Raw genomic sequence first — 26,166 nt, forward strand, 5'->3', positions numbered from 1 at the left:
AGTTAACCTGCAGATAAACTGGCTTCATGTTTAAATGTCCATGCTTGATAGTGGATATATAATTGACCCCTACATTTTCATTTTACCTAGTCAAAATTTCTATTAATTCCCTTAAACAGGAGCAACTATTTATGAAATTTGAGATTATATGGCATTCAGTAGGGGAGCATTCACTATACTTGGGGCACTGAAGTCTATCAGCAGGTCCACCACTAGGGAATCTACAGCCCCTCAATTTTACGTTGATTACTTGGCTAGGTATGTAAGAAAATCTATGAAGTCAAGTTTGTGTGGCTACCTCAAGTTACACTGGAGTCATGCAACATGCTAACTCTTTTGGATAATTTTTTCTTCTTCTTACTAGGATCAGGTTCAATTTTCTTTACAATACGAGCCCATTAAAAGCTATAGTATCTCTGAGGGCAGGTATGGTGTAATATGCATTTCCTGAAACTGCTACAATGAAGAAATTGTTAACACAGTATGTGCCAGATAAATACTTCATGGAAAGTGGTCATAATCATAATTCCAAATGTGAGGGCTTTGTTATTTATAAATACTTTAATTAGAAAAATTATTTCCATATATTGTTTCTAATTCCAGCTTCATCAAATGTAGGTAAGGTAAGAGAAAGGGCAAGGCAAAGTGAGATTCGAAATGGGTTACTGGAAACCTAGGAGAGCACTCTAGGTCATTCAATATGTGCTTTTTCTGCAGCCTTTTGTATCCAACTGCCTACTTGACATCTACGTGTGTATGTTTAAAAGCCACTTCAAAATCAGTGGCCAAAGCTGAACTCCTGATTCCCTAACCTGTCTCCATTTAGCTTTCCTTTCCTCAGTGAATGGTTTTGCCATCTGGTCAATTGCCCAAACCAAAAATCTAAAATGTATGTTTCATTCCTTTTTGTTTCAACCCTGCCCCATGTCAAATCTACCATCAGTTTCAGTCACCTCTAGATTTACGTCTAACTAGTTCTCTTTGCATCTACCACCCTGGGGCAACCCACCATGATGTTTCTCCTGATCATTGCAAGAGCTGCACCACTGGCCTGTCTGTTTCCACTCTTGCTTTTTTTGCAGTATATTCTCTATACAGCAGTGAGAGTATTTTAAAATACAAGTCACCTACATATGCACTTCCAAAGGCTTCCCCGTGTGCTCTCTTTACTCTGGCTTATAAATCCCATCGTAATTTGGACCATGTCTCTCTTTTTTGTGTTCACCTCATTCCAAATTTTCTTTCCTTCTTTTTGCTTTTGTTCTCAAACACAGCAAATCTGTTTCTCAACTTTCTGCCTTTGCAGTAGCCTTTGCCTCTCTAGGAATGCTCTTCCCTCTGATCTACTCATGTCTGGCTCCTCCTGGTCATCCAGATCTGAAATGTTACCTCAAAAAGCCTTTTTTCTTGCTTATTATTATTTTTGGTGTAGCATCCTATACCCTTGACTAGAAAATATGCAGGGGTTTTACTTATCTGTTTCATTATTTTATCCCTAGTTCTGGTCATGGAATAGACTGTCTATAAATATTTCCTGAATTATCATATAAATGTTTGCATTTCAAAGAATCAGGAAACCAATGGAAGTTTCAAGAAGGAAATAATCTTTTAAACTAAAGAAATGACCAGCAAACGTGAAGCCTATGGGCAGCCTTATTTTCAGACAGGTGGGCTTTTGCTTCTCAAGCCACATTGTGACAATGACCATCAACTACCCTTGCCAAGAGAACTGACTCAGGTTGTGAGCTCCCCATTCAGGCATGCTGCCTTTGACATTTTAACTAATCTCTTTATCTTTTCCAGGATCGAGTTGTATTATTTCTGTGCAGGCTAAAAATGAAATTTTAGCGATTGAAGAGGAATAATGTGTCACAGGGATAAGTCTAGGAGAACTAAGGCCTGGGATTCAAATACCCCCTCTTAAGTTTGTATCTGAAACCTACTCTGATGTTCCCTGTCCTCTTATGGAACTTGATGTAATGCTATGCTTTGGAGTGCACTCTTAGAGTCGGCTTGCCCATTGCATTCTAATTTCTTAAAAATTAGGTGTATCTTGCCTAGATAAGAAGGACAGAGTCTGCAAAAGATAGCTGCATGGAAAATCCTCAAGTTCTAGTATAAAATAGTCATCTACTATGTACCCCATGGACATCATTATGGAAGTTAATAGAACAACTTTGTTTCATCTACCCCCTTCATAGGGACATTCAAAGGAGCAACCTGTGTCAGACTGTCTAAACTCTTTGAGAGGAAGATAATACAAATTCAAGGTCTTCTTACAAGAAATAGCAACAGCAAGAAATACCCACAAGACTCTTTTTGCAACTACTTTTTCCCCTAAATACTTTTTAACGTGTCAAAGGGAACTCTAACTTATATTTTTCTGCTTCTCTTTTATTATTTCATCGGTAGCTTCTGCTGGTGCATTTTATCATGAAAAAAATTCTCATTTTTGCACACGCTGTTGAATATAGTAGGGAAAATTATTGTTTTATGAGCTTATTATCTCAATTACTTTGCTTTTCATAAATATTTTACATATGCCTCCCATATTAGCCCGTCTGTTATTCACCAAGGTAGTAAAATATGTGGAAGGGCAAAGTACTATCATTTGTGTGTGTATGTTTGTGATGAGCTTTTTCTATTATTCTGATGAAATCCTCAGGAGATTTTTAATGGTGTAAGTTTAGCCCATTTTCTTAAGTGCGGTTAAGCAGATTTCTACAATCATCCTTTCTACTAGACATAAGAGGCATGCAGCCCTATTTTTGGCTTTCCTGGGACTTGGGGTAAGTAGTAACTATTAGATACTCTAGGATAAGGTGTGCTTTTGCCATTCAAAGTGAAAATTTAAGGTAAATGGAAAAGGACCTTATAAATTCCACTATTGATCACAAAAGCGTAATTCACAGCCATCAAAAGGCATATTTTGCTTCACAAACTGGTGAAACATTGAAGATCAATGTCACCAAGTGGCAGCTTTGTCTTGCACTGTGAAATCTACTTCTCTTCCACCAGTAATGCATGGGCTAGCCAGACTTTGGAGAAAATTATTGTATTTTTTCAGATAATTGGACCCTCAATCAATGCTAAATATATTTATTTAATAGATTTTTATGGATGCCAAGTCTGTTAGTCAATTTAGTGGCTAAAACTGGTTGCTGAGAATCAGTGTTAATTTAGCAGCGTTACTTTGCATCAGTCTCAGAAAAAAAAAATAAACATTTCAACAGAACAGACATTCCAGTTTTCTCCATCTGTTCCATTTCCTTGCTTCTGATGGCCCCAAATAATTTTTTTCCCAGGAAGTCTGTTTGTTTAGATATTTTACTATTATGGTCATGGAATCCAGTTTCCACCAGCTGTTTGTTGTCTTGTGTCCTGCTTTGTCATTGAATCTGTTTTCTTACTCATCATCTTAATTTTACTTGTGCTAGGGTCCCTTGGTTCCATTTCAGGATAATTGTATCTGGTGATTGAATAATAGATGTTATCTGGGCAGATGAAGACACTACTACTACCCATTGATTTGGTATTCTTGCTATGTCAGAGATTTCACAGTGAAAGGCAAATAATTCATTATTAAGAAATATAGACTGGGCCTGGTGCAGTGGGTTGGGCCTGAAATCTCTGCACCTTGGGAGGCCAAAGTGAGAGGATCATTTGAGGCCAGTCAGGAGTTTGAGACCAGCCTAGGCAATGTAGCAAGACCCCATCTCTAAAAAAATTTAGCTGGGCAGGATGGCATGTGCCTCAGGTGCTGAGGTGGGAGGATGACTTGAGCCAAGGAGTCTGAGGCTTCAGTGAGCTAGTATCATGTCACTGCACTGCAGCCTGGGTGACAGAATGAGACCCTGTCTGTGAAAAAGGGTCTCTTCAAAAAAAAGAAAAAAGAAAAAACATATAGACTGAATTCTCAGTGACTGCTTCCTCTTTATGACTCCAGTAATGGTTTTAAACTGTTAACAGTAGATTTAAGAACATCATATTCATTATGCTGTGGGATAAAAATCTGCAAATCCAAGATTTTAGTTTCCAAATGGGGAGTAGACCTGTATGAAAGCAATGACTTCTTCATTCAATGATTCTTTTCTTGTGAGACAAGATTTATGGAAAAAGAAGATATGTCATGACCCTTTTTAATGACCCATTACTTTACCAACAGAAATAGCACTTGTTCTTAGTCCATTTTCTGTTTCTGTGACAGAATATCACTTACTAGGTAATTTATAAAGAATAGACATTTATTTAGCTCATGGTTCTGAAGTCTGGAAAGTGCAAGAGCATGGCACTGGGCATCTGGTGAGGGCCTTCCTGCTGTCTCATGACATGGTGAGAGGCATCACATGGTGAGATAGAGTGAGCACCTAGTTCAGGTCTCTCTTCCTCTCCTGTTAAAGCCATCAGTCCTATCATGGGGGCCCCACCCTGATCACCTTATTTAATCTTAATTACCTCCCAAAGACATCACCTCCAACAAGGATATGAATTTGGAGATTAAGTTTCCAACACATGAAATTTGGAGGACACATTCAAACCATCAGTCTTCAACTAAATACTTCCCCCCATTGTTACCACATCATGTTGCTTTAAAATATCATGTTCTTGGCCAGGCATGGTGGCTCATGCCTGTAATCCCAGCACTTTGGGAGGATGAGGTGGGTGGATCACGCGGTCAGCAGATCGAGACCATCCTGGATAACAGGGTGAAACCCCGTCTCTACTAAAAATACAAAAAATTAGCCATGTGTGTTGGCGGGCGCCTGTAGTCCCAGCTACTTGGAAGGCTGAGGCAGGAGAATGGCATAAACACAGGAGGCAGAGCTTGTAGTGAGCTGAGATTGCGCCACTGCACTCCAGCCTGGGGGACAGAGCAAGACTCCATCTCAAAAAATAAAATAAAATAAAATAAAACAAAATAAAATAAAATAAATAAAATAAAATAAAAATTTACTCTCTTCTCCTTCCCTCAAAAAGTACAAAGAGGGATGCCCAATAAATAATTGGTAAATGAAAAGGCTAATTTTTCTGTGCTTTTCTACCAATTCTGCATTCTTTTCACTATCTTAGTTGCCCAACATCACTGGTTTCTCCTCTTTTCTATCAAAATATGTTTTCAGACAAGGGTCAGAAACTTATTCACCCTGAGGCTCAGATAACTAATATGAGTTGCATGTGCTACTATGCCTACGGACAAAAGTCTAAAACCAAAAGTGTTAAACTCTAATAAAATTAGTTTTAGTCTCCTTTCTAGTGGAACTAATCCTGTTAGCTTCACCTTTAAGTTATGTACAGTATCAGAACACTTTACTGGCTTCTATTGCTATCTCTCACTCTGGTCTAAACCACCACCATTTGGACTATGCCTCCTAAATGATCTCTTTGACTGCTCCCTCTTTTATATTTTGCCCACACATTCAAAATTTATGCTTTTAAAGTCAGGTCATACCACAACTCTGATGAAATCCTTCTAGTGCTTTCTCATTTCTTTCAGTCAAAGAGCAAATATCCTTATAATGACCTCCAAAGTCCTACATGATCTACTTCCTCTGTTCTCCTCGCCTCTTATTCTCATCTTTACTCATCTTCCTCTAGCCACAGTCAAACCTAATTTGCTTGGCTAGGCTACTACGTAGTGTCATTATGGGACTCTATGAACATTATGGGACTACATGAACAAGTCTGTACCCATGCTGCTAGAACAAGATGCCATCAGGTATAGAGCTGAAAAGTAAGCTTTTAACTTAAAAAAAATAATAAAACCATTGAATTTGCAGATGCTAACATTCTCATTGTCAGAATAGTCTATGAGCTGAATTTTGTAACTGAGCTGAGGCAGCAAATCCAGGGAGGCCAGAGGAACCATATAGCAGCTTTTGAGAGTTTCATCTATAACTCTAGTTACCAAATTCCTAAAGTATCTAGTAGATAGGGCCCTAGTTTTCTCATCTAGAAATATGGTTATTAGAATAAATGTTCCAAAGTGGCCCTCCTAGCTCTGATATTTGTGGTCACTGTTATTAAAGAAGGTGGGCTATATTTACTAGGGGAAATCCTAGCAACATATTAGAGATAAAGAGAGAATGATTTAAGGGATGGAAAAAAGCAGTTGTGAGACAAACACAATGACAGTGTTACACAGAAGAAAGGAGAGGTACTAAACATCAATTCTCTAATACATGTAGAGTTACCTATTGTAGCTAGAGACTCTATTCTTCCATTGACAATGACAAAGGGAGTAAAAGGGAATGGAATGAGAGTCTCAGGAATGCTGTAGACTTTCTTAACTTTTATTTTAGGTTTGAGGGTACATGTGAAGGTGTGTTACATAGGTAAAAGTGTGTCACAGGGGTTTGCTGTACAGATTTCAAGTGATGAAATAAGCCCAGTACCCAATAGTTATCTTTTCTGTGGACTTTTTTTTTTTTTTTTTTTGCAGAGGGCGATGGAGTCTTGCTCTGTCTCCCAGGCTGGAGTGCAGTGGCATGATCTCGGCTCACTGCAGCCTCCACCTCCTGGGTTCAAGCAGTTCTCCTGTCTCACCCTCATGAGTAGCTGTGATTACAGCTGCACACCACCATGCCTGGCTAATTTTTGTATTTTTTTTTTTAGTAGAAATGGGGTTTTGCCATATTTGCCACGCTGGTCTTGAACTGCTGACCTCAGGTGATCCACCTGCCACGGCCTTCCAAAGTGCTGGGACTACAGGTGTGAGTCACTGTGACTGGCCTCTTTTCTGTGAAATTTCTAAAGGGAAAAATAGATTAACATTTATCTGGTTTGGATGCTTTGGGTATATTCTCCATGAAAGCAGCTGGCTTGACTTGCTGAATACTCTAGTTCTTCCTGCACTGCCCATTGAAGATTTATGTGTATGATATACCTGTGGCAAGAAAGACCATCAATTCAGTTTGTATTACCAAATACCTTGCTGATTTTCCTGGCCAGGCTAGTACATAGTGTCATGTGGGGTTCCCTGAGCTTAGAGTACAGACACGATGCTGTTTTTCGGGAGCTGAACTATAGAGAAGAAGCTTGGGCATTACGTGTTATGCTTTTATTTCATAAAGTCATATTCAGACTTCAACAATGGCTTGCCCCCTGCTAACTAGGCCATTGCCCCTTGCTAACAAGGCCAGAGTCTGGTCTCATGTGTTTGCTTTCTGTGATTGTAGCTGTGTGGAAAATGATGCCACGACTCTAGAAGAGTGTTCACTTAATCTTTTTATACTACCACTTTCTTTTTATAATGTGAAAAAACTTCGTGATAATAAGTAATGGTATTACATTACAACCTAGACAAGTGGCTGTCTTGGCAGAGATAATCAATCTCCGTATGCCTACAGCTCCTTGGGGACCAAAATCTGGGCATCATTAGGTAGTCGAAGTTTCTTGACTGATCTTCATGATAATGACATACATACATCTGAATGATTACCATGAGCAAGAGACACATATCCTTATAGGACCAAGTCTGGGTACATAATAGCTCTGAAGACTATGGGGCACACTTCATTTTTCACCTTTCTCTCCCCAGTCTATGCTGATACAAAATCATGTTAGTGCCAATATTCTCACCTGCATAACTGCTATAGGGTTTTATGCTATGTAACTTCATGTGTACTTCCAGCTTGTCTCTTTAAATATTATGCAGTTCTACTTACATTCCCAACATATGTTGTTGATTGGCTGTCCTTAGGAACCAGCTCTGGGAATCCCTTTTGCTTCTAGAGCAGAAGAGGATAAAAATGACCTCTTTTTCATCCATATACAAAGGATGTTTGCTTATGTGTGTGGGTGTGGGAGTAGAATTAAAAGTATGAGTTTAGGATTTCAAGGTCTCTGAGTTATACTGCCATTAGAAGAAGAATGCCCACTTTTAGTAAATGTTTTCTGAGTGGCCAGGTTCTTCTATGCTGGAAATGACTTCCCTGAAAGTTCCAGAGGGAGCCTGGGAAATCACTGCATGTGGATGTGGCCACTGGTATTATGAAGCAAAGGGTGGAAATTCAGAATGTCACTCCCTCTCTGAAGCCCTGCTTTCTCTTTGATGGGCTAGAGAACCTCCCTGCAGTGACTGCACTGATATCAGTGGATGAAGTAGACAAGGATGGTTTGGGTAGAGGTTCTCAAAATATTTTCTTTGGACCACTTCTATTGAAACAGCTGGGGTGTCTGTTATAAACCAGATTTCTGGCCTTTGCTCCAGACCACATGAATTAGAATATCTATGGGTGGGACCAGGGCATCTCCATTTCAAAGGAGTTATTTTTCATATACAAATATCTGGGAATCATTGATCCATGGGTATTCTTAATGGAGAGAAGTTAAGGTTTCATTTATTTTTATTATTCTTACTTCTACTATATATAATTAACTAGGCACAACTTTAATTGTACTCTTTTGCACATAGCAATATGTAAAACTTTTCAGGTTTCCAAGATGTTGTTAACCATGTTCATTCTTTCATGTCTGCTACTGAGTGTGGTCATGCTTTTCCAGTTTTGTGGAGCAACTGGTCAGCTTTAAAAATTCAATACCAATACTCTTTCTGCTATCAACCACCTTGGCTGCCGTCTAGACTCCAAAGTAATGTGGTATTTCTCCTACTCTCTTGCCAGAGAATTAACTTGGAATTGATATGGCTGTACTTTCCAGTTGGGGTGACTTCTTGGTATTATACAGGATTGTGTCAAGTCACTGTAATTCTTGATAAGAGGCAGTAATGGATTAATTGGGGATTTGGAAAGTGTGGCATAATTAAAATGATCACAGACTCTTTGAGAGGTGGGGTGTATGCACTTCCCATTGAATCTGAGCTTTGATAAATAAGTATGGTACCAATTACGCTATACCAGTTTCCTGGCCAAGCCAGTTTCTACTTCCTTTTTTTATGGAACATGCTCATTAGGAGCCAACATGGACAGCTTCCTGCCAAGATGCCAGGAATAAGAATGAAAGCATCATGGATCTTCCAGATCAGCTCAGTCGCTCCTTAAAACCATGGAAGAACCTCAGCCTCATGGAGCAGATGAACCAAGCCCTGTCTGAATTCCTGACTTGTAAACTATAAGAGATAATCATATAAAGAGGATTGTTTTAAGCCTTTAAGTTATGGAGAAGTTTGTTATGCAGGAATAGATAAAGTGGAGGAAATGAGATAACTCTATTTCCATATTAGCTTACTCTCATCTCTACAGTGGGTTTTGTTTTTACCTCTGAAGAGAAAGTCAGAAAACCAGCAGCAATATGAACAATCACCCAATGAAATCAAGTGCTAACATTATACTCACTGGAAGAACATAAATTATGTACAACCCAAGAAAAACATATGCTTTATCTAATGAACTCAGAGCAGTTTAAGGAATGTTCTTGATTTCTAAAGGAACATACTTCCAAGTATTTAGGAGGGAAATTGATACAAATTGAGCTGAACATACAATAGAGGAAACAGACACTAAGATATTAAATAATTGCTTCAATTTTTACCAAAGTGGGTCAGTAACATGTTCATACATAGAACTAAATTCCATAGACCACTGGCCTTTAAACATCTTTGATTGTGATAGAAATAAATACATTTTACCCGGACCTGGTACACGTATACATATAACTCTTCATGACTTACCTTTTATGCCTTACCTTTATTACATGTAATTCACTCTTAAGATTTTCTATTTTTTTCTTTTAAAAAGCACTGGCCAAAGATACTAAATTTCATGACCCAATAATGGCTTACAGTCTACAGTGTGAAAATCACTGTCCTAGACACCAAGCTTCATGGGGCCAGGGATTCTGTCCTATTCCTTACTGTGTACACAGTGTTTAGAAATTTTTGGTGTGTAGTAGGTACTCAATAATTTAATGAATGAATACATTTCTTGATATTAAATACTTCCAACTTATTAAAATGGGAAGGATTTTAATGGAAAGTCAGGAAATCCAGGGTCAACTCTTGACTTTTGTATCATTGTATATCCTTGAGAAGTAACTTCAATTCTCAATTTTCTTACCTATAAAATAGAACTTGTGATATCTGGTACTCATGAGGATAAAATGAGTTCATGAATATAAAACTACTTTGAATAAAAGATGTAAAAATGCAAATAACAGGTGAATGTATCTGTTACTTATGCACGTTAAAATGCCAAGAGATGTTATATAAAATCTTCACTTTGTTACATGGTACTACTTCATTGATTTGTATTAATTAGGGAAATATTGCTAAAACAATGAGGTCTGAATTTAGACTTTTTTTTAAAAAAAAGTTTATAATTTTATTAACAAAACATTCCAAAAACGTTGTTCAAACACCTGTCTTGAAGTACTAATTGGATCACTATCAGATTAGCATACTGAGTAATAGTTTAACAGGTCTGCTGTGGTTGCAGTACATTGTTTTTATGTAAATGGATATTTCTGAATTTCTAACAAGAGACTTGATTGGAGAAAGTGCCCTTGCTATCCCTTCTGGAATTTATTAATTCCCAGCATATGCATTAGAAAATGCTGCCATTTCTAAATTACTGAGGTCTGGATATATGCAATTTTGAATAATGTCTATAGAAGACTTGTGGCCTCTGCTAAATTGTTCTAATAACAAGCAAAAGTTCTGAGCTAGCAATGAGACAATTTTGCTGGGATAACCTTCTTTTTATTCTCTCTGCAAAGCCTGCCCATGAGAACTTTCCCAGCTTGCTCTCTGGGAGAGGCTGCACGATACAGTGGTTAGGTGCACTGGCTTTGAAATCATAGGAACTGACTCTAAATTCTGGTTCTGCCATTTTTAAAGTGTGTGACCCTGGGTAAGTTTCTTTACCTTAAGGGGTTGGAGCATTGAATAAGACAGCACAAACATGCACACATGTGTGTAAAGTATTTAGCATGGTGCCCAGCATATGAAAAATACTCAACAAATGAAAGTTCCTGTTACCTGTTGTTAATATTTTTATTAGTTATTAACAGTTCTCTCTGGTCTGGACTAGGTAGCTGTTAAGATTAGTCTGCTAAAAAGAGCTTTGTTTGCTCAAGAAATCAACATATTTCTCTAAGATCCATGGAAAACGATCTCACAGGCTTTCCCATGCCCTGAAGCTCAACTTTTGTGACACGTAGGAGTTTAGCTGGAAAGACAGGAACGTGCAGCCTATCCCTGAACACGTGCTCTCTGCCTGTCAGTCTTCCCTCAGTTTCCTGGGGGAAGGGCTGCCCCATTAAATTCTGTACTTTGGTAGAGAAATTGGGGCACTAATGTGATTGCTGACCCTGTGATGCTGAGCTATTTTGAAGTATCCTTTCTGATCAACTCGAGGCAAAATTGTGAAGCAGTCATTTGTCTCTGTCACTTTCTGTCCTCCCTCCCCCTCTCATGGTTCCAGTTCTTTTCTTCCCCCTCATCCAGCGTCAGTGAATTCCTTCTACTTCATACAACAAGTTAGCTGAAAATGGCTTAAAAGGTTATCCCCTTCAGGTACATTTGTGCTTTAGAGAACTCTAAAGAATTAAATCAATGATTCTCCAAGGATAGTGTTTCAGACATTTGCAGGCCAGTAGCAGAGAGAATTAGGGACTGGGAACTATCCTGGTATCCTTCAGTTCACACTGCCTTCTCAGCTGAGAAAACATTGTGTCATTGAAGTGGGAGGAAGATCTATTCCAGCATTTTCCAAGGTGTGTTCCACGGGATGTTAGTTTTACTGTGATAAAATATTTTTAAAAGTATTTTAACTTTTAACAAAGTTAAACAGGTTTTCTTGCGTAGAGATTCTCAAAACCTATAACACACTCATGTTAAAGGAAATGCTGTAAACTTTCAAGGGGGAATTGGGACTGTAGCATTTTTCATTGTATTTTATTATCTTCCCCTTTTAATTTTTCATGAAGCTCCTTTGGCATCTGTGTGACATAGAATATACTTTATAAAACACCAATCTAGTCCAGTCCCCTATTTTAATTAGTAAAATGAGGCAGAAAGCAATAGAGTGACTTGTTTGAAGTTATCTATTAAATTGACTGCAGAACAGGCCTAGAGACCAGGTTATCTAACCCCACAACATGGTCAAACCCCTCATCATAGCTATGGATTTAATGTCTTTGTTCCCTGCTAGACTGTATGTACTGCTCAAACAGAAACTTTGACTTCTTTGCTCCTTACTGAATCCCCAGCACCTAGCACAATACCTGACTCACAGTGTTTAAATCCATACTTAGTAAAATTGAATTGAGATTGTTCATGGGGACAGACATGTGTTGCCTGTTCTTGGCATGCTGGTCCTGACTACAGTGCCATGTATGAAGGAGTTAGTGCTGAGTTCCATACTTACACTGAGAGTATGTGGTCCCAGTTCCACTGACACTGAACCTGTTGAGGTGCAGTCTGTGTGTGACAACATTCTTCTGGGGTTGAAACAGGATAATGTGAACCTTGGGTGCAAACAAACAGCCCAAGACCACAAAGCCACTCAGGCTGACAGAGATGCACATGGTTGTCGTCTGCACCTACAAGAGAAGGTTGGCTAATAAGTGTCTGGCTGTACATTCAGTCAAATGGCCAACTAAAGAGAGTGCTGAAACAAGACCAAAATGAAAAACCCAGAATAATTGACAGCTCTGCCCTTATTATAGCCAAATTAATACAGTAATTATATTGAATCTTCTACGTTTGGGGTAGTCTTGGAAATATTGCTTAGGATTTGTAAGCAAACACCATTTGTGTGGGGTGCTTCTGAATGCTTGCCAAGACTTCACATGGATTTACTTGTTTGTTTACTTTATATTTTTATAAAGATATTTCTGTAAAGCCACAGAGGGTGGAATCTTAAATAGTAAAACATATTCAATGATGAAGTGGCCAGATTGCTGATGATTTCAGTCTATGAACTTGGCTTGTTTAAGGTTTAAGGTTATCATAAACAAATTTGTTTGTTTGTTTTTTTACATTTTTCTATCTCCCTTGCCTGCTGGAAGCTCTGCCTATCAGCTACTGGTTTCCCTATTCTTTGTTGGGGATCACTGTCAGTTTTCTTCTGTGGTACCTTTGCTTTTGCTTGTTGGCATCTCTCTGGAATTTTGATTCATCAGGTACTCACTGTCCAATCTTTATGTTCTCTAGGTTTCTATACACCCATTCTTGACATTTTCACTTCTCCCTCTTTGTTTTCCCTGAAAGTTCCCCAGAACCAGGGTTTATCATGTCTTCTCAATCTCATCCCAGAGTAACTTTTGATTTTTTTCCTTTCCCCTTAGGCACATGCTATTATAAAGTAGCATAATTTCAAATGCCCTAAATGACTTTAGGCATCTATAAAACATTTCTGTAAAGTCTCTGACCTTCCTCTCTAATCAAGGAAAGCTGAAGACTGAACACATAACTGGAGAAGCCATATAATTTTAGAATGCTTCATTTTGCTTTTGATTTTTTAAAAAAATTCAGCCTGCCCTGTGGCATAATTCTTTAGACCTTGCTTACTTTGAATCCTGAAAGCATAATCCATCCTCATCATTTTAAAGTTCTTGTCTCTCTTAACTAGTCCAGTGCTCTCCACCTTGGGGCTCCTACTTGCAGGCTCCTTTCCTGTCAACTTCTCAGAAAACAAGCTGCTATCTGATTCTGTGATGCAAAAGCCTTCATAAATCTGGGACAATTTGTTTTCTACGTATCTGTATAATATGATGTTAGAATTGTCCTCTTTCTGCCTCAGTTCCTGCCTCTGACTCTGAAGCCAGTGTGAAGGATATCAGAGATCATGGGAGGGGGAGACAAATCCAAATTTGCAAAATTTCCAGGAAACCCTTTCTAAAAGCATTTCTATAACTCTTGAAACTACTCACACACTTTAAGACATTACAAGAAGAGGTGAGGAGAGGCTTTTAGGAGGAGGGGATCTTGGGCAAAGCTGTACTGTGATTTTTGTCTCCTCACTGAAAGCCTAGCAAGGAGTGCCTCAGTGTGGCCATTTACAAAAAGTCAGGTGTTTCTGCAGGAAGAGGATGCCCCGAATTGGGACCTGATTCCTGCCTTGGAAATCTAGAAGGTGAGGAGAAGGCTAGTTGCTCTAGTGGCATTGCATAAAACTTGCTACTGTCTTGAGGTAGTCTTTGTTCTGAGAATTTATCAAAGCAAAGGCTATGTGAATGGTATGCATGGACAAGAGGGGCCACACAAAAGCCATTATGCATGGTCTTGGGCCTGTGTCTTGGCCTGGAGACCTTCACAGAAAGAGGCTTGGGGTAGGATAGCTGGATGCCCTGAGAATGAGCATGGAGCCACCAGAGACAAATCACAATAGAGAACTGCCAGCCAATTCACTCAAGGTCCTGCAGGGGAAAAGGCCAGAGGGTAACTTCTAAAGATCACATGAAAAATGAAAACACCCTCTAGTCATCTCCCAGGCCATCTGAAGGATGTGTCTTTCCATATGTGGACTTAGGGATCATAAAGTCATCTAGCCACAAAGAACTGTCCTACTGCTTCCTTATTACTCTTTAATCAGTGCTGAGAGGGAAGTAGCAACTGGTGGATTGGGGAACATAAGCACCAAGGAAGATGCCAACTACTGCAGGCTCTCAGCCTCAGACAGGCCAGACCTCAGGAGGAAATGAGATTGAATGTGAAGAGACAGTTTTGATCATTACATAGGACTATATATTTTAATTTCTTAATAAAGACAATTTTCAATTGAAAATGATGGTAGTACCTTATGTTACCTAAAAGCATATACATTCATGGGCCTACAAAGGTCATGAACGTTTTTTCTCATTGTGCTATCCCCAGCACCAGAATGGTGTCTCACATGTAGTGAACATTTGGTGTTTGAATATGTGCACAGGAATTTCCATCCCAAAGTGGGGGATGATTACCCTTGCTAAATACTGAAGAGATAACGGAAGGAGCACTAAAGTTGCATTTTTATCATAGTTTGTGCACCATGTTTATTCAGTATACCTGTTATAAAGTTGAAATACCTTTTATTTACTACAAAGCCCAAATATCAGTCTCATAGTTTCAGTTATCCAGTTCCTTCAGTAAGTCACACTATTAAAAGTCTGTTTTTATCTGTAATTCTGTGTTCTACCCTTTGAATACTACCAGCTCACGATGCTCTGTTTTCATCTTTGTCGAACTCGCAGCAATGCTTGACACAGTTAATCACTTCCTTCCTTTTGGATTCCTGGACACATCTTTCCCTCGGTGGTTGTTCTTTGTCTTAGTTATCTATTCTACTTGAACTTTAAGTGCTGGAGTTCCCCAGAGCTCAGTTGTGGACTCTTTTTCTTCACCATCCCATTGAGTTTCATGGCTTAAATATTGATGATGTCCAAATCAATTATTACTGGTTTTGACCTATAATTTGGGCTTCTAGAATTAAATATTCAACTGCCACCATGACATATTCTTTTGGTAATGAAATAGGCATATCATAATAATGTAATCAAAATTTGGTCCCTTTCCCCAAGTGTCACTATTTGAGTAAGTGACACCAAATGCCACCCTGTGTGCAAGCCAAAGACCATCCTTGATTTTACCATTGCCCTTACACCTAGACATCCAGTCCAACAGCAAATTCTGTTGGGAAATTATTCTACATGAGCCTCTCATGTTATTTTGTGACCAAGGCTCTGACTGCCTTTGTTCCAGAATGTCTTTTCAAGGATTTTTGTGTAGCAAAGAGCTTTAGAAGATAGAGACAGTGCCTACCTCTAGAATAAAGGGAAGCATACTATTCATTATAAAAGATTCAGGTTCCCTAGTCTCAGAGTTCCTCTCCTGTGATGTAACCCACTGATGGTACAGGGGTCATCTGGATTACTTTGTGTAGCCCTGTGAGAAGTGGCATTCAGGAAACCTGTGCAAATGCTGAAACTCTGGCTACTGCTATTGCTGTGAGTCATAAAGTTCTTTTTGCTAGCATTTGTAAAACTGTGGTAGGCTAACTTGTTGCCTTGTAAGTATAGTAAAATCTCACTACAGTCTTTGACAATTTTGACAATGAGGAAGGAATGCCAACAGACACATAGCTTTTTCAGAAAGAAAATATGAGGGCTTCAAAGGCTGATTAACAGGATTTGAGGAAGTCCATGGGAATCAGTAGCAAACATGTTGACCAAATTGTGTGATTAACTAGGAATAAATAGTGTTCCACTTTATTGCCTGTTAAGGAGAAGGATTTGGAAATGTGGTCGAAGGTTGAGTAACAGGAAGTAGGTTCAAACACAGCTGCTAGACTGATGCCCTGGCTGTTGTTAACTCTTCTCTGGAGGGTAGAGTGGGGTGAATTTCCTCCCCATTTGGATTAAGATCCACTTGATTCTGATAACTAGTACTAACATTTGTCCTGGGTAGGCAGAAAATTCCACTCTCTTTTACACAAAAATTGCAGAGACATGTACCTTCACTGAGCATTGAGAGAGAGACTTTCAGAGAAGGTAGAAGCCAGGTGAATCACTCGAACTTTGACTGGTTTCCTTGGGAGGTTGAGGCAACAGGGCACATATGCTTGTTAAGGAAGAATGGCAACAGCTGGGCCCTTGAAGGATTTAATCCCCAGCTGTAGTCTCGTATTCCAAACTTAGATTCATTCCAAGATGACAGTCAAAGGATTCAGAGTTTTGTTTTGTTTGTTTTTCAGTGGAACTTAGCTTTCTGGGAAGCTATAGATGAGGCACTGATTTGTATTTGGGCGCTTACTCACCTAGATTGGTTTACAGTGTTGACAAAGAATGAGAAAGGGATGCAAAGAAATCTAGACAAATTCCTACCATCAGCGACAGCTCTGGAAAACTTCCCCAACCCTTACGTTACAAGAAGGCACGACCCTAAGAGATATTATCATGATGAGAGAGAAAATGCTCTGTTAATTTTGTATCAAAAAGAAGCAAAACACACTTGCTGTGTGAGTAAAGGCCAAATTAGTTAAGTGCACAAGCCATGAGTTCCAGCCAGAAAGCTATAGGCTCTGGCTTCTTAGTCAATGGGTCATCAAAGTTGAAGCGAATAGTGACAGTAATGATGATCTTATTTCATAATTTAGTCTTTTAGCTGCACAAAAATATTGGACCTCATATGGTTGAGCCATAGGTAGCTGCTGAGTGCTTAAAACTGAAAACAAGTGTGTCTTATTTATTGGCAAGGAGCTGCTCTCTCACTGTGCTGCTCTACTCCCCTCCCCCCATCCTAATTTTAGCTGCTTTAAGGAAAGTATTACTTAAGGCTAGATTAAAATTTCCCTATCCTGAAGGGTGGGTGAAGTCCATACACACCAGACTAAGTATGCTGAGGAACTTCAGAGAGGGGAGGAACTCAAAATTTTATGCCTTATTGGTGATAGACACCCAAATCACCATCCTAACCTATTAGGGGAAAGGCAGGGCTGGGGCTGGTGTGAAGCAAGTGAGGCACTTGCCTGAGATACAAATTTAAGGAGGCATCAAAAATGCATTAATCAAGACAATAATGCAATGTTTAAAAAATCAAAAATGCTAAGCCCATGATGAACACAATGGCAACATTTTAAATAAGGATAGGATCAATAACAGCACCATGCTATTGTGTATTTGATCCTAAGGCAAAAAGAAAGTAAGTAACACTGATCCTCTTTTGAGTACTGCTTGTGCAGGTGTCCTAGCCCACCCTGCATTGCCTTGTAGAAATCAGGACGTGGCTGGGTGCGGTGGCTCTCGTCAGTAATCCCAGCACTTTGGGAGGCTGAGGCGGGAACATCACCTGAGGTCAGGAGTTTGAGACCAGCCTGGCCAACATGGTGAAACCTTGTCTCTAATAAAAATACAAAAATTAGCCCAGTGTGGTGGCATGTGCCTGTAATCCCAGATATTTGGGAGACTGAGGCAGGAGAATTGCTTGAATCCAGGAGGCAGAGGTTGCCTGAACCCAAGATCATGCCATTGCCCTCTAGCTTGGGCGGCAAGAGCGAAACTCCATGTAAGAAAAAAAAAGAAATCAGGACTCAAGGAATCCACACAAGTGTTGATACTATGGCTACTGCTATGGCTATGAGTAACAAAGTTCTTTGTTTCTGAATCAGGAGTCTCATGTCTTCTGACACAAAGATACTGAAACTGTGGCAGACTAACCTGGTAGATTGCAACAGGGTAAAAACCTTTCACAGTTCTTGACAGGTTCTGCCTCTACTTCTAACCATCTCCATTGTTAACATCCTACTATGGGATGGTTCTGACCGCAGTACCCCCCTCAACTTCCTAACCAGTCTCCTCGTTTATGCCTTTTTGCCAGGTAGTAATAGAGTCTTTACAGCAGCCTGATTTTTTCTACTAAAATGTGAGATCATAAACTCCCCTGCTTAAAAATCTTTCAGTGATTTTCCTTTCCATATAGAATAAAATCTAAACTCTTTGCTATGGCTTATAAAGTCCTACATGATTTAACTCTCCTGCCTATTTCTCATATCAAATCACTCTTCCATTTAGTCATTAAACTGTAGCCATATGCTTTTCTTTTCTAAGATATTTTTGTTTAAGAGTGTTTGAACTTGCTGTTTCATCTGCATAGCACATAGAATTCCAATGTCTGGCTGCCTCCCTTCAGTGGAATATTTTCTTCAGTGGAATATTATGAAATAGGTACCAGCAAAGTAGGGGTGACACAAATTTTTTTAAAGAATTTGAGATATATATTTTTGAATCTTCAAAATAGTCAACATGGGAACATAGGAATTTCTTTGTAAGTATTTGAACCTTGTCAAAATTCTAGAGCCAATTCCCAAGACTCTGCCTACTGTAGGTAAATTGTTTCATCTGCTCCAACCCCCAAAAGAACCTGGAGTCTTGACACTCCAAGTATGGTCCTTAGTCTAGTAGCATCTCCATTTCCTGGGAGCTTGCTGATATCGAGATTCTTGGTCCCCATCCTTTCTTACTGAATCAGAATCAATATTTCAACAAGATCCCCAGGTGATTTGCATGCACGTTAAAATTTGAGATAAGCTGCAGTAACCCACTTTTCAAGGTGATTTTTTAAAAATCTCATTACAGCATTCACTACTGAATGAGCCTGCATTTTCATTCATTCATTATTTATGCTCCACCTCCATCTTCACCTCATTCCCCACTGTAAGTTACAAAAGAGGAGAGACTTGCCTATGTTGATAACAGTATCTCCAAGGCCTATAATAAGTCCTCAAATATTTTTTTGGAAGACATGAACAAAACACTCAGTAATTACTATAAATGAATTCCTTTCTGGATAACTTTCCACTCAAACATGGCTGAATTTTTATTTACACAATTTAAGCTACGTATTATATCCCAATGACTCAGTGTTTGATTCTTAAACTATCTGAGAATGGTTAGTTGCGATATAGCAGGAGATGACTTGGATAGTTTCTCAAAAATCCTTTGAATTTTTTTTTCTGACTGAATTTCTTGTTTGCTCTGTATTGAATTCCTATAAGAGTTTCAATTAGTCCTCCTTGATCTAGACTCTACCCTTTCAAATCCATCCTTCATATTATGGATACGTCTGTGGTACAGTACGAAGGGCATGGATTTGAATCAGAAAAACTACTATTTCTTAACTGTGCCACCTGGGAAGTTCATTATCCTCTGTTTACTCATCTTTCTAATGGATAATAAAATTTACTTCCAAATTTTATCAAAATGAAGATAAGTGAGCTCATGTACTTAAAGCATCTAGCAGAGTAAGTTGATGAGGAAGGTTTCTTTCCCTCTTGCCTTTCATCATGTCACTTTTTTGCCCAAGCAAATAACCAAAACAAAACAAACTCAAGATCTCGAAGCCCTTAAACATTATCTAAATGAACCAGCCCTGCCCCCGGCCCATTTTCGAACTGAGTAAGACTGATATGGCTTCCTTCTGGTTGGTTCATTCCTGTCTTGTCTCCGGAATATTCCCCATATTCTCTAAATACCTTAGTTGCATTTGCCCGCCAAGTTTATGGGGTAAAAATCCCGTCTTCAAGAAGTAATCCTGGAAAGATCATGATCTTACCCATATAACTCTTATGGAGCCCACAGGTATTTAGAGTTTATATCATCAATTTAATTATAAACTATTCTGTGTTTATAATTCTTGAATTCTTTCTTGTTTAATATCTTTCTTCCAGCTGAGATATAAACTTTGTGAAGACTGGAATCGTGCTTTATGTTTATTTATAACTCACAATGCGTGGCAAAGTACTGAGATATAAACCTTGTTGACTGATGCTCAAAATTTTTTCAGCTGCTCTTAAATTATTGCTGCTAATTCTGTCTGAACCACACGACTTTCCTCTGGGAAATTTTAAATCTCAGTATTGTTCTGGAATTTCTAGAGCAAGGGTCCCAAGTTCAAATTCTTACAGGGTCTATGAAAGTTCATAAGTGAAAGGGACCAGGTGTGAGAATTCAGAGATCAGTGGGAGATAGGGGCAACAGGAATAAGAGTGCTCTGTCTTCACGGGTGAGCACTACTTAGGTCCAGCTAATTGTTGAGTGTAGGAATTTGGGCTCACGTTTTTACTTTGTTAAGAAAAACCAAGAATCTGGATATGTATGTAAAGTTTCTCAAGTTTGTAACTTTGACAAGTATTTCAAAACAGTACAGGCCAAACTAGACATATTGGTGGGACAAGAAGAGCATGTGATTCATTAGAGCTGAGGTTTTTAATCCTGGCTGCAAATCAGAGTTACCTGGGAAGCTTTGAAAAATTCTGATGCCCAAGCCACAGGCCAGGCCAATTAAATCAGAATCTCTGGGGCTGTGTCCCAGGTATCAATTTTTTTTTAATGCTACCCAGTTGATTCAATATGCAGCCAAATTTGAAAACCACTACATTGGAGGCTTCAGTCTACCTTTCTCATTTCTTCTGTAAACTTAAGATTGGCATTATTTTTGAGGCTTTAAATGATCTTAGCATCACTGGATACCTTAATTATCACGGACCTTAAAAAACTCTATTCCACAACCTCTGTCCCATTTCATTTGCCTTATGACTTCTTCTATGTGGTGAAAGCTCTGGTGTCTTCAGCTAATTCCATTCAGTCAGTTCTACTCTATCGCTATCATGTAAAGAAGAAAGTCATTTTTTGTGTGTCTTAGAAGTAAATGCGGCTGGGCGCGGTGGCTGACGCTTGTAATCCCAGCACTTTGGGAGGCCGAGGCGGGCAGATCACAAGGTCAGGAGATCGAGACCACGGTGAAACCCCGTCTCTACTAAAAAAAAAATACAAAAAATTAGCCAGGCCTGGTGGCGGGCGCCTGTAGTCCCAGCTACTCGGAGAGGCTGAGGCAGGAGAATGGCGTGAACCCGGGAGGCGGAGCTTGTAGTGAGCCGAGATCGTGCCACTGCACTCCAGCCTGGGTGACAGAGCGAGACTCCGTCTCCAAAAAAAAAAAAAAAAAAAAAGAAGTAAATGCTAATTCACTCAATAAAATTAAATTTTTATAATGTTATTTATGTTTATTCTCAGTAGTATTTTCTGCTCTGTCATTTTTTTCACCAGCTCTTTCGAGAATGAAGAGTTTCAAATCATATGTCCAGGACAAAATAATTAGTATTGTAACTATTTTGCAGTCCCAGTACTCCAAATCATGTCTGCTAAGAGTGGCTTCCTAAAAACTTAAAAAAAAAAAATCCTGCAGATCTATGGGACTAGATGTATATCTAAAGACAAAAGATAGAGATGGGGCATTACAATACATTAACTATAGTTCTCCATGTTAATCCTCAAATTCTAACACTCCAACTCCCCTGTAGTTCATATAGTCTGTTCTTTGACTTTGTCGATCCAGCTCTGATGTTTCCTCTTTTTAAAATTTTACAAAATTTTTATAAGTAGTTTTGCCCCACAACATTGAACTTACCTTCTCCATCTTTATTGTTCATCCCTTAATGTAGCCCATAGGTTTCAGTTACATGGTTGTGAATAATTTACAGCGACTAGATACAATATACTTTGCCAACATCTTGATTCCAAGCTTTAAACAGATTTGCCTTTTTTTAAACAAAAGTATTTATCTATTTTAATTGGCAAAGAACAATTGTATACATTTATGTACAACATGATGTTTTAAAATACGTATACATTGTGGAATGGGTAAATACAGCTAATTAACATATGCATTACTTCACATACTTACCATTTTTTATGGTAAGAGCTCTTAAAAATTGACCCTCAGTGATTTTCAAGAATACAATATAGTCACCATGTTATACAACAGACCTCTTGAATTATTCTTCCTATCTAACTGAAATTTTGTATCTACTCTGTCTTCTTTTTGGGCTGCAATTTTCTAGATTTTGGCGATGTAGGAATTGCTGGTAAACAGCAGATTTGAGGATTTTTAAAACCTATGGAGGCACTTCATTTTGTGAAATCATGGTGCAGCAAGTAAAACATTATGCTTCTGGAAAACTTTAATCTCTGACAATTTAAGAAACATAGAGAATAAAAAACAAATACCTGAAGAGAGAAACATTCTTATACTCATTGTAAGATACTGAAATCAGAATTATAAAATGCTACATTTTATGTAGCATTTTAACAGTTTGGAATATTATAATGGAATGATGAAGTTTCTTTCAAAAGAGATGGTAATTATAAGGGAGCCCAGAAATTTGAACGTATATTACTAATACTCTATAGTTAATTAGGTTACCTGGATATGTACAGTAAAATTTTTAACTAGTTAAAGAAAAAAATATATGTATATATAACTAAAGCTATAGAAAAGACATAGCAAACTAACATTGTATTTTAATCTGTTTTAGAGAAGTAATGAAGCATGAATGAAAGTTTCTATCTTTAAACTTATCCTGGCTTAATATTGCAAGTGTATTTGAATTTACAGATTGATCCATGGTAGCCAAGTCCTCCTACATCTAATTTAAAGTATTCTCAAATAGATTCACAATTAGATCTTATTTTAAGTCTTATTCTATTGTCAGTCACTTTTTAAGTTTAATTAACATTATGTGTACGTGTATTACATTTTATCTCCCACTAGATTATAAATTGGGTAAATGACCATATCATTTATATTTCTCTTCCCCTCTGTGCCTAGCACAGTGCTCTGCATGTGGTAGGTACTAATTAAATGCTCTCTACATACATACTTAATTTTAACATTTAATATACAGGCTCATCATGGCATTTGAAATTACCCAACTTGTTGAGATGAAATAAAAGGAGTCTATTTTAAATACTACACAAGAAACACTGGCAGGAGAAAGAACAAGAAAAATAAGAAACAATCAAAGACTTACTCTGTAGTCACTTGATGTCACATAAAATATAGGGAGGAAGGCCAACCAGATGATGCACGTGGTGTACATGGTAAAACCTATGAACTTAGCTTCGTTGAAATTTTCTGGGCACTTCCGCGTTTTGAAGGCGTACACAGTGCATAAGATCACCAGGATCACATCGTAGGTAAGAGAGATCAACATGCTGGAATCTTTGACATTGCATTTTAGGATGACTGTTTCCCGCTTCTCTGCAAGGGTATACCTCCTGGTGCCTGGGGCCTCCAGGATGAGCCACACAGACACCATCACAATTTGCACCAGGATCAGACCCAGGCAGATGAAAACCTGAGAACTGGGGCTGATGAATTTTGGCCTCTGAGCGCCATTCTTGACCCCATCGAAGATGCGGGCAATGCAGTTTGTCTTGGTCAGCAGGGCTGAGTAACAGATAGCGAAGGAACTCCCCAGCCCGAGTCGGCGCAATGCACAGATAACTGGTGATGGCTTGGCAATGAAGAAGAATGTCATGCAGTATGACAGGCCAACCCCAAACAATAAGATGTAGCAGAGTTCTCGGCCCGATGCTTTGACTAAGGGTGTGTTGTTGTGCTTGATAAAAACAGTTACAACCATGCATGTACACATAAAACCCAGACAGGCAATGGTGACTGGGCCAATGGCCCAGGCGTCTTCCCACCTGATGTAGTCCTCAGGAAGGTCATAGCATCCAGTTAGGTCTGCAGTGGGCCACTGCCCAGGCCCACAATCCATACAGGTAAACTCATCAGCCAGGTATTCGTAGGGTTCACAGGGGATGCAAATCCAGCAGCAGACATCCCCTGGTTGCATATTCTTCATTTCATTGGGGGCACAGGGGTCGCTGCACTGGGAAGTGGGGACTGAGTCCCGGGACCAGTGGATAGAGTCGACATCTAGCGATAAGGTTTCCGCCCAGTGACCAACTTTCAAGTAGGAATATTTTCCACCTACATTTTGGAAATTGAACACGTTGTATCGCCCCATTCCATCTCCAAAAGTGTCAAACTTGACTATGCTATCTGCATCTTTATTTGGGTTGAATGGAGCTGTGATATGTAAAGTGAAAGAAAAAGAAAAGAACACTTGTTTAGGTGTCTTATGTGTGATTAGTCAATTACTTTATGCCATACACTGAAATAACAGGAAATGGTGATTCCAAGGCTGAAATAATTTATCAGTTACCATTGAAAATTACACTTCAAAAGCTACTAAAGTGCTCATGCATTCATACAGTCATTCACTTACCATTACTGAGTATCAAAGGGTGCCAAGTACCAGTGATAATCATGAATACAATACAATGCTTATTATGTAACGGGGGATTTACAAACATGTAGTCATATGTTTTATGGTGGGCCTGTATTCCCTTCTTGAAAGACTTCATGATAAGAATTGGACAAAACATTGTGTCTCATTCTTATTACATATTTATTTATGTACAGCCAATAAAATGTTTCCCATCTTAAATATTTTCATGAAAATATAAAACAGGAAGAATTTTTCTCCTTCAAAATAAAGAACATTTTTTTATTACAGATGCATGATATGATTCTTTTCAATAGTTCAGATGATTCAGAAAGAAAAACATTTAAACTACCTATCATACTTCATCTCTAATAGTTTAATATTTTGGATATTAAATTTAATATTGACATTAATTCTGACTACATATATGCATGTGTCTATATACAGCATGCTCATATTCACACAAATACATACAACCTAGCTGTATGTAGAATCTAGGTAAGTAGACTTTGAAATTTCCTAAGTGAACAGGGTCAGTAGCACTCAGCCAAATGGGCCACCCTCAACCCTGTCTCTTTCTTACAGGATTCTGCAAGTCCCTAAGAGCAGAAGCTCTCCGAGCATACATGCTTCTCTCTTCCAGCTGCTGCGCATCATGTCTGTCTTGCCAACATACACCACCCCTCTGATCACCCATTTCTATGCCACGTACTCTGTTCTACTACTGTGTGCTTCTATTTCACTGCTGATGTTTACTTTTTTCTTAGAATTAGAAGACAAATGTTGCTGATACCTATGTGACACATAGAGAAACTCTATTACTCATGGTAGGCTTGCCTGTGTTGGTAAATAGACCCCAAACTGTTTATTTCTCCCTCATGTAGCAGTCTAAGATTTTGGTTGTTGGGTGTCTGTCCTTCACATTGTGATTCAAAACCCCAGATTCCTTCCATCTTGAAGCTGTGCCACTGCTTAGTGAAGCTGTGCCACTGCTTAGTGAAGCTGTGCCCCTGCCTAGGCCCTCCTCTTCATCAGCATCCACCCAGCAGAAGCAGAAAGAGAGTATAAAGAAGGTATGGCACATATTTCCATTCATACTTCATTGATTAGAAATTAGTCACAGGGACACACTCAACCTTAAAAGAGGCTATAAAAATGTAGCTTAGCTATTGTGCTCAGCTACTTCCGTACTATGGAAAGAGAGATTGGAATTTCGAGGACGCTGCACTGTCTGATCCTGTATTAGCTGTCTTTGTTGCCTCCCCCGCGAGCTTCATTCCACCTTCTCTAAGGCTCAGGCTGCTCTAGCTTACAGGGAAACACTGTCCAGGAAACACTGTTTAGGGAAAACTGGATCCAGTTATTGTATGGGGTAAAAGGATCCTTCAATGAATTACTTGGGCTCTTGGTTAAAAGAGGACTTTATATTTTACAAAATAGCCCTCTCTTGTCTAAAGGATATAGGTGCCCCTAGAGGGCTGGGTTGGGTAGTTTATAATAAAACCTCATACCAGAATCAAGTTCTGTTATAAATATTATATGCCCAATTTATTATTCACTTATTGTTATTTGTTTCTTTGTAGTGTTCTTGTTATCTCACCCTGCAATTTGACTTTACCAACCTCCACCTCCTTTCTGCCACATTTCACAAACCCATCAC

At 38.8% G+C, this 26,166-nt stretch overlaps 2 protein-coding genes across 5 annotated transcripts in view; one reads left to right on the top strand and one right to left on the bottom strand.

Annotated features, from left to right (window-relative positions):
* Positions 1-26,166, top strand: part of ELAPOR2 (endosome-lysosome associated apoptosis and autophagy regulator family member 2) — a 245,149-nt gene that overhangs the window by 211,258 nt on the left and 7,725 nt on the right. The window contains exon 22 of one of the 2 annotated variants that reach the window (XM_058425164.1): positions 1,804-1,881. The exons of the other annotated variant lie outside the window; for it this stretch is intronic. Within the exon in view, the coding sequence (XP_058281147.1) occupies positions 1,804-1,848 (45 nt within the window). The 3' untranslated portion in view covers positions 1,849-1,881. The remainder of the gene's footprint in view (positions 1-1,803; positions 1,882-26,166) is intronic. 2 annotated transcript variants of the gene reach the window in all.
* GRM3 (glutamate metabotropic receptor 3) overlaps positions 6,478-26,166 on the bottom strand; it is a 220,332-nt gene continuing 200,643 nt past the window's right edge. For all 3 annotated transcript variants that reach the window (XM_058425192.1, XM_032761196.2, XM_032761195.2), the window contains 3 exons: positions 23,241-24,307; positions 12,324-12,498; positions 6,478-6,747 (listed from right to left, as the gene is read on the bottom strand). In XM_058425192.1, coding sequence (XP_058281175.1) covers positions 6,746-6,747; positions 12,324-12,498; positions 23,241-24,307 — 1,244 coding nt within the window. In that variant the 3' untranslated portion in view covers positions 6,478-6,745. The remainder of the gene's footprint in view (positions 6,748-12,323; positions 12,499-23,240; positions 24,308-26,166) is intronic.

The sequence above is a fragment of the Hylobates moloch genome, unplaced genomic scaffold (assembly GCF_009828535.3).
Source record: "Hylobates moloch isolate HMO894 unplaced genomic scaffold, HMol_V3 SCAFFOLD_1, whole genome shotgun sequence".
In the NCBI taxonomy this organism is placed as follows: domain Eukaryota; kingdom Metazoa; phylum Chordata; class Mammalia; order Primates; family Hylobatidae; genus Hylobates; species Hylobates moloch.